Source organism: Typopeltis vanoorti, chromosome 24 (genome assembly GCF_054136105.1).
Source record: "Typopeltis vanoorti isolate ZY-2024b chromosome 24, IOZ_Tvanoo_1.0, whole genome shotgun sequence".
In the NCBI taxonomy this organism is placed as follows: Eukaryota; Metazoa; Arthropoda; class Arachnida; order Uropygi; family Thelyphonidae; genus Typopeltis; species Typopeltis vanoorti.
This window is the reverse complement of record NC_143572.1, coordinates 54,411,114-54,427,004: the sequence shown is the minus strand read 5'-3', so window position 1 is coordinate 54,427,004 and position 15,891 is coordinate 54,411,114. Positions and strand designations below refer to the sequence as shown.

The 15,891-nt window shown below is 36.1% G+C and overlaps 1 protein-coding gene across 1 annotated transcript in view; it reads left to right on the top strand.

Moving 5' to 3' along the window:
* LOC150093221 (cysteine protease ATG4B-like) overlaps positions 1-15,891 on the top strand; it is a 76,231-nt gene that overhangs the window by 8,636 nt on the left and 51,704 nt on the right. The window contains exons 2-4 of the mRNA XM_090413558.1: positions 1,393-1,491; positions 12,875-12,946; positions 13,335-13,433. Coding sequence (XP_090269684.1) covers positions 1,393-1,491; positions 12,875-12,946; positions 13,335-13,433 — 270 coding nt within the window. The remainder of the gene's footprint in view (positions 1-1,392; positions 1,492-12,874; positions 12,947-13,334; positions 13,434-15,891) is intronic.

Below are 15,891 nucleotides of genomic sequence, written 5' to 3'. Positions count from 1 at the left end.
CCTTAATGTCCAAACTCTGTTCTGTTGAACTTCTAAATATTTTCTAAACTGAAAACACACTGTTAGGGTATCCATTCTTTTTGAAAATGATGAATGAGTTAAAATAGAGATGAGAAAATTGTTCTAAAAACATTCTGAAGAGTTTTACTATGAAGGCTTTGAAACATATATTATGCAGTGAAGAAAATGTGTTGAAAGAGAGGGAGATTATGTTGAGAAATAGTGTATGAAAATTAAGTAGCCTTCAAATAGTATGGATACTATACATATGGAATTGTTCCCATATGTATAGTAAGATTTTGTAGGTATGATACACATTTAAAAAAAAAAAAAAAACTGCAGATGGAGTAATTGTAGATGTATAGACATTTGGAAGGCTGAAAATCTTGAAAGGGAACATAATAACACTTCAAGGTTATTTGAATGTTCAGGAACTGTGGGGACAGAAATGGAGTTGAAGGATTAATGTATTTAAAGATAGAATGATCTACCTGGATCAAGACTGGCTATGATATTAATGGGCAGTACTTAAAGGTGAAAGGAAAAGTGAAGGATCTAGTAGAGTTGGTAGATAAGTAATGCTGGTTCTTTGAAGCCGAGAAGTCAGTAACAGAGAGAGAAAAAAAGAAACTTGTTGGTTCTAGTTGCAGAGAATACTGGCCAGTGGGGACAAGTGGTAATGAGTCATATTCAGGAGTAGAGTACAGAAGAAGGCCTGTGACTAGTGGCATGCCACCGAGTTCTGTTCTTGGACTTCTGCTGTTTAATTTGTTTGTTAATGATATAGGAAAGGATCTGAGAGGAACTGTTCAGTTATTTGCCGATGATGCAAAGTTGGGTAGAGTGAAATAAATACATGTCAAAATTTTGCAGGATGATTTGGATAGATTAGCAGACTGGGCAAAGGAGAATGGATGTCAGTTTAATGTGACAAAGTGTAAGGTTATTGGTAAGGAGATGAGCAGGTTATTGTTCCTCTTTATTGAGCATTGATAAGACTCCATCTTGATTACTGCATGCAGATCTGGATGCCAGGGTTTCTTGGTGGTGAGGAGGTGAAGACAATTCAGAGGTGAGTGAACCTTATGAGAACAGGTTGAAAATTTGTCGGTTACAGAAACTGGTGGATAGACAGAAAAGGAGTGATATGATTGAGACATACATATTACTGAGGAGGGGTTTTTACAAGATTAATTCAGAGGAAATATTTCAGAACAGGTGTGTTGGTGAGAACTGGGGACCATCCGTGCAAACTGAGTTACCCGTAATAATAAGTTATATATAAAAAAGGATGCTGTCCTATCAAAATATTCTTTTTTGAATATTGTCACATATATTATACATGTATGTTTAATAATTGGGATAATATTTCACAATAAAATTCTATTTTAGTGTGCATTACATTTGAGTCTGGCCCTTTTGGATATGCCTCTTTACTACAGTCAAAAGAACCGGTGTGGATTCAGGGAAAAAAGTATGAAGGCCTAATTAGTAAGTAAAGAATTGCATGATAGTCACTTAATTCCTTTTTCATTTTTAATCTGTATTTGTATGTGTGTGTTTGAGAGAGATTGCTCTTCTTGTAATGTATAGATTTTATCATGTTGGAAGTTAAATGGAGTATTAACAGCACTAAGAAAGTATTAGAAACTGTTTTAAATCTTCCAGTATTTCTTCTCGGTCACTGAGACACTTGAGATTACAAACTAACACTTGTAACACAATCACACAAAGGCAACACAATACTAAATGAAGCACATTTAGTATTGTGAGGGCGCTAGTGGGTCAAGCGCTACGGACGTGTTTTGAAGAGCTGCTGATTCAGATAAGTTTTACTAGGAATAATTAAGTATATATGCGTAATTGTTTAAGTAAGAGCGGCTGTAAACGTTGTACGCTACCGATATTATTAGTGTGGGTTTTTTTTTCTTGCTTAAACTAAATACGAAAACGTTAATATTAGACCTAGTAACCTGCAGAGAAAAAAAAAAAATGGTGGCGGCATTGTCATTCCATGATTTTAATTTGGATTTCAGTCGGTTCGTTAAGTGTGAGGTCTGTTATATGTATTCCTTCGATTACATAAATGATGTATGGATGTTTAGTGCAGATGGAAGAAGGGTGTGTGCGAAATGTGACCTGAATGAGGAATTGATGAATGCAAATATGAAGTTGATGACAGAAAGTGCTAGTACCGATTGTGTCGCGAGTGCATGTTTGAAAGAAAAGGATGGTGTGAAAGGCAGGCGAAAAAATGTTAAAAAATCAGGAAAAAAGAAAAAGAGCGATTTGACAACCGTAACAGATGTTAAAAGGGACGAAAGTGAGGCGGAAAGAAACGAAATTGAGAGAACGAATGAAAGTAGAAATGGCGTGATGCAGAAATCGAAAGTAAAAAAAATCGACAGAATGAATGATAGCGAAAAAAGAATGACTGATGGTGAAAGTTGGACGCATGTTGGAACGAAAGTACTGAACCAAAGAAAGATATGTGAAAGTGAGACGAATGATAGTGAAAGTTGGACCGAAAGTACGGAAACAAAGAAGGATGAATGAGAGGGAAAGTGAGAAGAGGGGGTCGAGAGTTAGAAAGTTAGAAAGATTTAATGATAGAGTGAATGTGTCGCGAGGTTCGGAAGGTGAATTGGATTGGATGAAGCAAGAAATGAAATGGATGCGGAATGAAATTAAGAGAATTCAGGTCAAAACTATTAAAATAAATCATGATGGCATGAAAGAGTTAACAAAAGATGAGCGAGTGGCGTTGTATGGCGACTCCATTATTAAAGGTGTGCTAGAGGATAAAATGCACAAGGTATGTTTTCCAGGCGGTAAAATGAGTAGAGTGATTGAGGCATTGAATATGAGACAGGAAAGAGCAAAAGAGTTAATTGTATTAATTGGTACAAATGATTTGAGAGAGAACAAAGAGCATGTCAAAATGAATGTCAGGAGACTGCTTGGAAAGATAAAGGAGAATAGTGTGGCAGGAAGGGTGGTCAGTGTGTTGCCTAGGTATGATTGTGATGAAATGAGGCGGAGAGCAAGGAAATGATATTCTGGCTGAAATGTGTGAGGAGATGGGAGTACAGTTTGTTAATGTGTGGAATGAGTTTGAGGGACAAAGTGAGCTGTATGGGAGCAATGGACTGCATTTGAGTGGTTATGATGTGAGTCGCTTGGAGAGACTGCTGCTGGAAAGTGGAGAAGTGAATAGAGAGAATGAATCAGATCGAGAGGGGAGTGATGTGGAAGAGCAGGAGAGATTGAAGGAGTGGAAATGAATGGGGAAGTGAGTGGTATGAGTATAGAAAATGAGAGAATGGGTGTGCAAGAGGAGCAGGGAAACGGGGAGGCTCAGGGTGGACAGGGATACACAGCGTGAGAAAGGTGGATGCTCCAAGAGGAGGTGAGAGAATGTGTAGGCAGGAAAGTAATGGGATGATCAGAGATCAAAAGGAAACAGATGGAATTGCAAAGGGTTCTAAAATGAAGAAGCAGAAAGGGAAATGGCCCCAGTCCAGCATGGAGAGATCACATCGAGTGAGTGGTATCAGTAGAACTAGCTGTAGATCCAGAAATGAGTTGTTGTGTTTGTATACCAATGCTAGAAGTATAAGAAACAAGGCGGATGAAATGGTTGCACTAATTGCGTCTGTGCACCCAGAGATTGTCAGAATAAGTGAGACATGGTTAGATGAGGATGACATCCTGACAGGAATAGAGATGGAAAGGTATGATGTGTTTCGTGAGGATAGAAGGGGTAAAAAGGGAGGGGGAGTGCTATTGATGATAGAGAAAGAGTTATGTCCATACAAGGTAGAGATGCAAGAGGGAAATGGGGCCAGTAGTTTTGAGGCAGTATGGTGTGAGATAGAGGTGAATAGAATCAAATATTTGGTGGGATGTTGTTATAGACCTGGTAATGTGGATGGTGGTGATAGTGAAATGTATAGTCAAATAAGCCAAGCAAATAAGAAAAGGGTGATCATTATGGGTGATTTTAATTATGGCAATATAGACTGGAATGAAGAGATAGCAACTGGAAGTAAAGAAAATGAGTTTCTTGAGTTTTTGAGGGATAACTACCTCAGACAGTATGTAACAGAGGGCACAAGAGGATTAAGGGTCTTGGATTTGGTCATCTCATCGGAGGATGTAATTATCACTGAGGTATCAAATCATCCACCAATTGGTGAAAGTGACCATGAGGTGATTACTTGGGTGGTTGCCAGCAGTGCAAGGACCCCTGTGAAAAAAGGGTATATGTGGAACTACAAGGGGGATGATTATGAAGAGCTCAGGAGACAGCTTGCAGGTGTAGCATGGAATGAGGAGTTAGCTGGAAAAGAGATCAATGCAGCTTGGGGGATTTTCAAAAAATATTTAGTGGATGCAATGTCTAAATGTATACCACGGGTGAGAAGGTTAAATAAGGTAGGTGTGAGATGGATGAATAAAGAGATTAAGCATGCAATACAGAGAAAAAGGGCATTGTGGAGGCAGCATAAGAGAAGTGGAAGTAACCAATTTCATGAGGTCTACAAAGACCAGGCAAGGAGGGTGACTTGGTTGGTGAGAGTAGCTAAAGAGAGGTATGAACAGCAGTTAGCTAATGAAGCTAAAAAGAATCCTAGGGAGTTCTTTCGATATGTAGCCAGCAAAAGAAAGAATGATTATGGAAGGATGACATTGATTGGAGGAAATGGTATAAAGACAGCTGTTGCAGAATGTGTGGTGGAGATACTTAATGAGCAGTTCATAAAGATCTTTCAATCTTGTGAATGTGACTTCATGGAGAGATTAAGACCAGTTGATGATGGGGAGGAGAGACTGACTGTAAGTGAGCAAGAGGTGTTTGGGGAGTTGAGTAAACTAGATGTAAATAAGACTGTGGGACTTGATAATATATCACCGTGTATTCTGAAGGAATGTGCCAGAGAGTTGACACCTGCCTTGACATATTTTTTTAATACGAGTCTTGCACTTGGTCAAGTCCCTAAAGAGTGGAAGGAGGGCAAGATTGTGCCACTTCATAAAGGAGGTGATCGAACTCAAGCATCAAACTATAGGCCTATCTGTGTGTCAGGTGTTGTGGTTAAGTTGTTGGAGAAGCTTGTGAGAACTAGGATCCAGAATTGGGTTGACAACAATGGTATAATCTTTGATGGACAGCATGGATTTGCTAAAGGGAGGTCGTGTTTTAGTAATCTACTTACTTATTACAATAAAGTGACTGCTTCCTTGGACAGAGGAGAAGGATACACAGTAATATACTTGGATTTCGCAAAAGCTTTTGATAGAGTACCTCATGATAAGTTGACAGTCAAACTAGAGCAGATGGGGTTGGATATTAGATTAATGCATTGGATTGGAGACTGGCTATCTGATAGGTATCAACAAGTTGTGTATGGGGGTGCAATATCCAGGAAAAGGAAAGTCACTAGTCCAGTGCCTCGGGGATCTGTTTTAGGGCCATTACTATTTAACTTGTATATTAATGATATTGGCGAAGATTTGGATGGAGATATTCAGTTGTTTGCAGATGATGCAAAGTTGGGACGAACCATAAAGAGTAGTGAAGAGGTTGTGGCCTTGCAAGAAGACTTGAATAAATTGAGTGATTGGGCAAGCAAATGGGGATGTGAGTTCAATGTTGCAAAATGTAAGGTTTTAAAATTTGGAAAACAAAGATGGGATGCAGAATTTATGCTTGGTGAGAATATATTGTTGGAAGTAGAGGAAATAAGAGATCTGGGAATGATAGTGGATAAGGATCTAAAATTTAGGGGACACATCGCCAAAATTGTGAAGACAACATAAAGACTTCTGGGAATGATGAGGAGGACACTGACGTGTAGAAGTAGGGAGATTCTTGTTCCATTGTATAAGGCTTTGATTAGGCCACACATGGACTATTGTGCCCAGATTTGGTCACCTGGTTTTCAGAAGGATGAAGAGATGTTGGAAAGGGTCCAAAGGCGATTGACTAAGGTAGTTTCTGACCTCTGGAATGTCGAGTATGAGGAAAGATTGAAAAGATGTAATTTGCAGAGTCTAGTGGAGAGAAGGAAGAGGGGAGATATGATAGAGACCTACAAGTTGGTAAGGGGTTGTATAGGATCAATGGTGGAGTTCTACAGAGAATAGTGGGAGATCAGGGGAGAACCAGAAGTCATCCCTGGAAACTGTATAAAGAGGGTGTGAGTAGGGGAGTGAGAGGCAGGTTTTTTCGTGCAGAGTTGTGAATGATTGGAATGCCTTGCCTGAGAGTGTGGTGTCTGCAAGGAGTTTGAATGTGTTTAAGACCCGGTATGATGAGATGTGTGTGAGATAAAAGGACCTCCTAGATGAGTCTTTGACTCCATGAGGTCTTGTTTAATAATAATAATAACATGGTCTTACCACTAAAGTCCTGTCTAGGTGGGATGACTTCAAGCTTAATATGGAAAACATTAATCCTTTCCAACCAAAAGGTATTATTGCTTTCAGCCATGATATGGAAATGTTTTACATATCTTACAGATGTTATTTTACATATATTGAAAAAGTTTGAAAATGAAAATTTACCAGTTTGTGTATTCTAAAAAATGTATAGATAACCTTGAAACAAAAACATTTAATGAAGTTATAAGACAAATACATGAATTCCACTTCTAAAATAAGACATTACAATTAAGTTAGTACATCAGGTCAAATCATTCATATTAATTCAGTCTTCAAAATCTTCACAAAAGAGTTTCACAGTTTTCTCTATTACAAGATTCCTTACTCAGATTAATACAACAGAAATTCTTGTTTAATTAGTTTGCCCATATCTCTCAGTTATACTCCATACTTAACTCTCAGCAGGCACTTATCATATCATTAAATACGGCAGATATTATTTCAAGGCAAATTATTTTTAACTTCTGACTTCGGCGATATGCCACAGTAAATGTTAGAATAAGCGAAATGGAACTATCACTCAAATCTTCATACACAGAAACAAATAAGATATGACTGTCCTTACCGGAATTTATCTTCAGCACGTCAGATTTAATGTGAGCACATCGTCAAATTATTCTTATTAAAAGAATTCTTCAAGGTCATAACTAGATAATTATTTGTCGCACTTCACAATTCTCGACGGCAACTAGAGGGCAGATTGATATCCTTGTTTACCACTTCACAACAAATTAACCTCCGTACAATTCTTCCTAAAAGCAATATAGAAATAAGTAGTAATTCTATGCTAACTGGATCTATTCTGAATCCTTCATTAACCTTCCAGTCCTTCAATTATCCAAATAAGGCACCAATTCCTATTAATGCCACTGCTGACTTTACCTTCAGCTAACTATAAGTTTACACTTCGTCTCTGCACACTTCTAAATACTACTCTCTTGAATTCCTGCCTTTCAGTCCTTTTTATTTACTTTCACCCCTTTGATTATATCCTTCCTTCTTCCCTTTCAAAACTCTTTATTTCTTTATCTCTACATTACTCTTCATATATTTTCCCTCTCTCCTCGTTATCGAAGCTCACGGTTTACCCACGCGCGTTCCATTTTATTTCTTTTCTCCATGGCAACGAACAAAACGTAAACATTCGCGTTAACGTTACATAAGGCTATACTTTTACATTGAGTAATGAAAAACATTAATAAAAATATTACAGATACTTAATTTTCTCTTTCATTTCATTTACAATTAACAATAATAAAATATATGTTACAGTATATAAGGTTACAGTATATGTATACAGTATATTAATATACCTTATATATATAAGGTATATTAAATTATATACATATAATTTCTCATAATATTATTGAAGGAATAAAGTAAATAAGATAAATGATATTTATCACTGAGTCCTTCCAATAGTAAAATATACATTAAAATTATTTAATCAATAATAGCTGATGAAATTCAGGAATAATACATGAATAATAATTCTTAAGCAAGGGATTAACAATGAATTTTTAAACAAGTCATGCTTAATATATGATAGGTTATGTTAAATGTGAATGAAGGACAAAATATACATAATAATTTCATTCACAGTTTAACAATACATCTTAATGCAGCTGGTATGCTATTCTGCTGCATACCCTGTAGATATGTGTGTTCATGGGACTAGTTTGCCTCCACCTCTAAATGAGATGGGATAACCACCCCTTAATTGAAAAGCCCTGATAAAGATTCTTTGCATCACAGACAAGATTCAAACAGTTATTTTTTTATTTTTATGGCTCAGAGACATCAAAGGCCATACTGCACCAAGACACAGGTTACAGCAGTACCTATGGTAAACAGTTAGTAAGACAATCACAAGCATCTGTCTTTGGCGGGATTCAAACTCGCAGCCTCACTGTAGAGCAGACACGCTAACTATTCAGCCAGCCAGGCTGGCACGGGACTCAAACACCGATCATTCCAGCCAAAGGACTTTGTCAGAACTGACTGAGCTATGGAGGCTCAAAATCCTCCACTCCACACTTGTATAGAATGCTATAAGGGTAGCATAAGCAGTCTGACTGGTCAGACATGAGTACTTCTACTGAATGTTTGTGTGAAGACTTGAAGAGATACTGAAAGTTCTGTTTTCAACTCCTGCACATAACTGTCCTAACTTCTTAGATACCATGTGAAGTAACAGGGAAAAATATAATATTTATAGATTTTTCAACACCGACTCGAATAAAAAAAAAAAAAAAAAATTTATATCTTCCATATGTGGAGGGTAACTGGTAAATGGAATATGCATCACCTGGTAACCAAGTCCCAAGATTGAAAGGAAGACACTTCCCAATACTGGTTCTTCCCATTCCAAAAACAGTCCCACAAGGTATTGTGATGTGTGTCCAAACACTTCATTTGAAGAGAAGAAAAGTGGCAAGAGAGAGAGAGCGGATATGTGTGACATGTATCTGCTCCCTGTTTCGAAAAATATAATATGCTAAATTGTGAAAGTATGATTGAGGTGATGCATAATGCTCAGTCTTGTATAAACTTACTGAGCAAGATTTTCAATAAAACATAATTCAAGTGTTGCAGTTTTGGTTAACCTTGAGCCAAAAAGAAAATAGTCTGTTTTATATATATATATATATAATCTTTTATATTTAAAGTATAAAGAAAGTGAGTCAACAAGGATACTTTGGCTAGAGTTTCTATATTCTCAATAGTGAAATGGTTAATAGTATTATGCAGTTGTGTACAAAAGCCTATCAAAAAAAAGAAAAAAAATCAAACTCAGTTTTGTTTGGCAATAAAAATTAGTCATAGGACCTGGTCCTTAATAAAGTATTTCATAATTGTCCATTGACATTTGACACCTGTGAAATACTTCTCACACATTTTATGATTTCTTGAATGGCAGCTGCCTTGATTGCTTTAAATGAAAGTTATTAACCTTTAAGGTACCATTTAATTTTTTGAAAGAAGCAGAATAAAAATCATAGGGGCAAGATTTTGGTTGTAAAGGGTGTTGTTACAACATAACACCATGTTTCATAACATAAATAATGATTTCTTGATGAGGCATATAGGTTTCTAGTCGATGAGTATACTCACCTTTAAAATGCTTAAACCATTTGAAAATAGTTATACAGGATGGAATAACAGCTTTATGTGATGTTTTCATTATTTTATAATATTCTATTTGTGATATCCAACAATAATTGTTGACCTGGCTGGTCAAGTAGGTAGTTGGACATCTTTCCAATCAGCAGAGAGCGGCTCCCTTAATGGCATGATTATTTGTGGATGTCTTTTGGTGTGGTAAATTAATTTCATTGTAAAGTTTGAAACCATTATCTTGCTTGTGGGACATTTTTTGTTGTCTTGAAAAAGTACCATGTTTGGTAGACTAGGATTCTCAGGTTATCAAATCTTCAGTCCACCCATGTACAATAGGTTTACAACCTTTCATAATTTTATATATATATGTTTGTGATATAATTGATTTACTTGGCTGAGAGACATATTTTTGAAACAGATTAAATTACTATAAGCCGAGAGATAAAAAATAGAAACACTATTTTAATTTTTTAAATAAACTGCACAACTAGTTCTGTCTTCTTAGAAGACTTCTTCACATGCAAAATGTGAGGGAAGAACTACCAAGAAACATTGTGAGAGAAAAAAATCTATACATTAAAGTATTAATGTTTGAAGCTGTTCTGTGTATCTTTTCATTGTTGAGCATGCACACACACATTCAAGGTCTTGTGAACACCATAGTTGGATAGAAGCTCAATGACAGTCTGAGAGATTAGTGTTGAGATCTACTGGATGGAGGATTTCTTTAGATTCTACAATTCTTCTTTCCAGTTCATCATAAAATCAACAGATATTATCCAGTTTTTCCCATATGACTCGATGAATGATAGAGTTTTTCATCATTAACATTAGCAGAATTCAGGACATGGTTCGACAGAGCACTTGCTCTGGTTCTGCCATATGTGATATCTCTTTTATGTTCATTTAGATGTAATTCGATGGATTTTTCCATCTGGCCAAAACAAGGCATGTTGCAGTTGCACCAAGTATGGATATTTCAAGTTTTTACGTTTTTTGCTTGGGCATGCTGAGCAAGGAACAGAGTTTAAGTAGAGGAGTGAAAGAAGTTCTGATGTTATATTTTTTAAAAACTTTGGCTAATTTTGATGAAGCAGAACTAATATATGGTAGGGACATATGTAGCCTTTTTCACTATTTCTATCTTCAATATGGCGAGGAGGTGGATTGAATAATAGCTTATTAACTGTTTGTTTTGAATAACCATTTTGCTGAAAGGTTGTAAGAAGAAATTGAAGTTCTTTGTTAATATCTTCTTCACAGAGGAGGGAGTGCGCACGTTTGCCTAGTGTAGAAATAATGCCAAGTTTTTGAGGTGTATAGTGATGGAACTGTGCATGGAAATATCTATTGGTGTGAGTGGGTTTCCTGTAAATAGAGATTTTTAATTTCTCAGATATGAGTGAGTTTGACATCTAGGAATGGAAGAGATCCATCAATCTCTAATTCTGCAGTAAAGATTTTTGGGTGTTGACTATTGAAGATGGTCTAGGAATTTCTTTAAAGACTTAGGTCCATGACTCCAGATTAACTTCTTACAACCTTTCAGCAAAATGGTTATTCAAAAACAAATAGTTAATAAACTACTATTCAATCCATTTCCTTGCCATATTCCTACTATATATCAGTTCTGTCTCACCAAAATTAGCCAAAATTCTTAAAAAAATATAACATCTGGACTTCTTTCACTCCTCTACTTAAACTCCGTTCCTTGCTCAGTATACCCAAGCAAAAACATAACAATCTAAAATATCCCAGTGTTTATTTGATACAACTGCAACATGCCTTATTTTGGCCATATGGAAAAAACCATCAAATTACATCTAGAGAAACATAAGAGACGTCAATTATGGCAGAACCAGAGCAAGCACTCTATCAAACTACATCCTGAATTCTTCTGATGCTAATGACAAAAATTCTATCATTAATCCAGTAAAATGGAGAAATCGGATAATATCTTTTGATGCTATGATGAATTGGAAAAAAGAATTGTAGAATCTAAAGAAATCATCCTCCATCCAGTACATCCCAATACTAAACCTCAGCTATTATCTCTTAGCCTGTTATTGCACTGCTATTTAACTTTGGCATTCATGAGACCTTGAACATGTGCACATGCCCAACAATAAAGAGATACAGATACACAGAATATATATATACAGGGTGTTCGGGATAAATTTGACAGTTTCGTAAGGAAAAAGAAAATCTTCTTTGTATCTATTAAATTTAATGAATTGACAAAAAAACATTACAGGCAGAGTTAATTACAATACTATCAACAAGATTTACTCAAAATAACCACCATTAGCATAGATCACAGCTTCAATTCTGCTTCGGAACCTCGAACAAGCTGATGCTACAGTCTCCCTGGGAAGGGCCGCAAAAACTGTTTTAATTTTATCCATTAACTGGGCTTTTGTATTACTGGAAGTGCGATTGGTGTCTTTTTCAACTGCGCCCCATACAAAATAATCCATGGGGTTAAGGTCTGGGGAGTTTGGAGGCCAAACATTTGGACTGGTGAAGTCGTAGAAATTTTCAGACAACCATTTTTGACTTTTCCCAGAGGTGTGGCAAGGGGCCGAATCCTGCTGCCATACATACGGCCTACCATTGGCTACCCTTGTTATCCAGGGCTTGACTACAGTTAGCAACTCCACAAACAAAGCCCGAATTCCAATGCCAGGGTTCTTCTTCAACACCTGTTCCTGCAGATTTGCGAGGAATTCTGCTGTACGAACGCAATCAGATTGTCTGCTAGGGATCTTTCTTCTTGCTACATCCTCGTAGTCACCATTGCAAGTCTCTAGTTCATGCCTGATTGTTTTTACTGTATTCAGGGAGCATTGGGCAGCAGTCATAATATCCTTATTTTGATGGCGGGCACGAATCATCATGATACAAGTTATTCTCTTCCATGATTCAGGTGGGTTCCAGCTATCCATCCTTTCTGACATCTTGTATATGAATGAAGAAGGGTCCAAACTTTTAAATGAAGAGAAGTGTGTGTTAATACATGTAACTTACGGAAAAATATAATTAATTATAAATATGTCAAATTTATCCCGAACACCCTGTATATATATATATATATATATATATATATATATATATATATATATATACACACATTACAGTTCACCATTACAATGATACTTATATTACTAACCTGATGCACTTTGGGAGGACAGTAATTAGACTCAGATATTTTTTATAGATTCTTGTATTATTATTAGTTTTTATATGGCCAAGTCAGTGATAGTGATACTTAGGTGCAAATTTATTTATTTTTTCTTCTCCCACCCAGGTATTGATGATATGATGCTTGATGTCAGAAGCAAACTATGGTTTACATATAGAAGAAACTTTTTACCTATAGGTAAGTCTCTCTCTTGAGATCTAGGCAACATTCCTAGAAGCTTGATGTGGTGCTTTTCTTTTTTTATTATAACTTTGAAATTTGAAATTTTCAAATTATAATTAAAAAAAAAACCTTTGTCAGTTGCTTGCAGTTTTACTTTCTTTCCAAAATAGAGTGGACTAGATGTTATAGAACTCACCACCACCATGTGACATGGTGATGAATTCCATAACTTTTTAATTAGGCCACAGTTGGATGTACAATAAACAAAACAATGTGATCAGATCAACAATTCATATTTCTCAGTAAGATTTAATCATGGATTAAATTTAAAAGCTTAAAAGAATTAGCATTTATCTAACCTTAAGTTTACTAATACCAATTTATTTATTTTTATTTTTTTCAGGTGGAACAGGACCTAGTTCAGACCAAGGCTGGGGTTGTATGTTGCGATGTGGACAAATGGTAATGGGACAAGCTCTGATTATGCTTCATCTTGGCCGAGGTTAGTTGTCTGTGTAAAATTATAAAAAATGTCTGTAGCACATGTGAATGCCTTAAAAGACAGCTGAGAAATGAGTATCAGAGTAAGTGTTTGAGAATGTTAAACATTACCAGTGTATGCTAGATATTTGCAGGGAGCTAAGATAGATGATGAGTTTTGTTAAACATTATATAACCTTCTAAAACTTGGACAAAGGCATATAAAAGCATTGAAGTTAAATTTAGAGTACTCTAAAGGATAGCACTGGATTCAAAAAAAAAGTTTCTCTTGCTTACATGACCTCAGTCATGTAAGCAAGTCCTTAAGTTGTTGTAGGAATATCTTTGATGTTTTGCCATTCTGACAAAAATAATATAACTGGCATGAGCATAGCATCATATGCTGGATGTGTTGTGAAGATTTTTTTTCCTTATAGTTTGTATCATATTATCTGGTGAGGTTAGCTAGAGATTCTTATTGTTGATTCATAGGACCTGGTCCTTAATGTCAAACTTTTCTGAAACTGGTCTTTCTGATCAGCAAGTTTTTGCTGGAGCATTTAATCAGAAGATGAAGAAGAGATAATATGCGTCTTGTACACCAGGGAGAAGAGTCACTTCAAGTTCTGTAATATGCTATGAAGGATACTCTCTGTGTATAAAGCAGCTAGTGTGAATAGAGTTTTGGTAAACTGTCCCTGGATTTGATCCTAGGTCTTTCCCAAACAAATGTTTTAAAACCTTCATCCATTGGGTACTGAAACAGATACTTTGGACCTGGTTATCATTCAAAAAGGTATTTCTATAAAATTTAAAGTTAATAGTAGTAGATAACTAATGTTTCTTTCTTACCCGCTACTACTAGGCCATATAAGCTTGTATACACTAATGAAAATGCTGACAAACGTAAAATGAATTCATCAAAATGTGGAGAGTGATTTTTATCTTTATTTTTGTTGTATTAATTAAAATTCGCTTTGTATTAAATTAGTGTTTTAATGCTTGTCCCTTTTAGGATACAGATTTATTCTTCCTCTTGAAAAACTGATTTTCATCCTAAAGCAGCATAAGTACATAAATCATCATCAGTTTCCTGATATGTACCCTTGACCTCAAAAGGGTGTTCAGGCTACTATAACAGCACTGCATGATTAAAGTTTACATTATTAGTAATCTCATTAATAATTCTCCTTCATGTTAGTCCATTACTTGTCAGCACTCCAATATAGTCACATGTAACATTTTGTGCTTCTAAAGTACTTCTGACTGAATTAATCCACCTAGACCCTGGTGTTACGTCGTTGTTTTCCCTACAAATTTTAAATCTTGTATACCTCATCAATCTCTATTATCTTTTCTATTGTATAGCCTAACTTGATTCGACCTAGGATATTTCCTTTTCAGATACTGGCAAATTTGTATTATGCTGCGCCAGCCAGCATCCTATAACAGGAAATAATTCAAGCTCAGGGAAATATTCGTAGATTCATTGGCATACATTCTAATATACAATTCACATACAATTATATAGATTTCAGTACTTTGCAGTCGTGACCTATAATCTATTCTTAAACATATATATATTCAAAATTCTTCCTGCTAAGGTTCTAATTTCATAGGTGGTAATTTGATATCTCGAATTCAGGCATATGCAATAAAACATGTTTATTGGAACTAAAAGACAAGTGCAACTAAATTGAATCAAAATACTGAAACTTCTAAAACTCTAGCTAGGTAAAATTCTCATGCTAAGGTAGGAAAACAATTCTAATTTAATCAAATTCACGTAGATAGATCAAAGTATTAAATCATACAAAACAAAAGACAATATCACACTAAATTAAGATCCTCTCATTCATGCTATCATACAATTAGAGATTTGTTCCTGACAATTCCATGTCCAACAGAACTAGCTGTATCAAATACTAAATCTTATCAAAGTTCTCTAAAGGATTGTCCACATTACTTAATCAAAACACAAATTTCTATCTTCTGTCACTTCCGAGGTATATAACAAAAGATCTCTACATTACCAAGTTCTTTCCGAAGGTCTGTTAACTACCACGTGTTGTTCTGGTCATCCTTCGATTGGCTATCTCAGTGGCTGGCCTTGTGGCTACGTTGTCCCCCCTCTACTGCTACCAGACACGATCTGGTCACTGCCGCAACTAAAGGCTATCTCCGCTCCTTCCGATGGGACATCCAGCAACTGGCACGATTCGCGTATGGCTCTGCATGGAATCTTCTTCAGCATAATCAGGAAAACGGCCCGCTGTCCGACATCATAGAACCCTGGCTTGTCTTTTCCCCAACCACCGGTCAAGAATCCTCGAGATGAAAATCCGGAAAAAAGCCTTGCAAAATGACGCACATTGCCTTATATTCTGTGTTCAAGTGCCTCTTTCTACTGTATCCTTTTTTGCACGACCCTTTACTTTTAATGCCTTAGGTTGATCCCTTACTCTCCCTTTTGCTGTTAG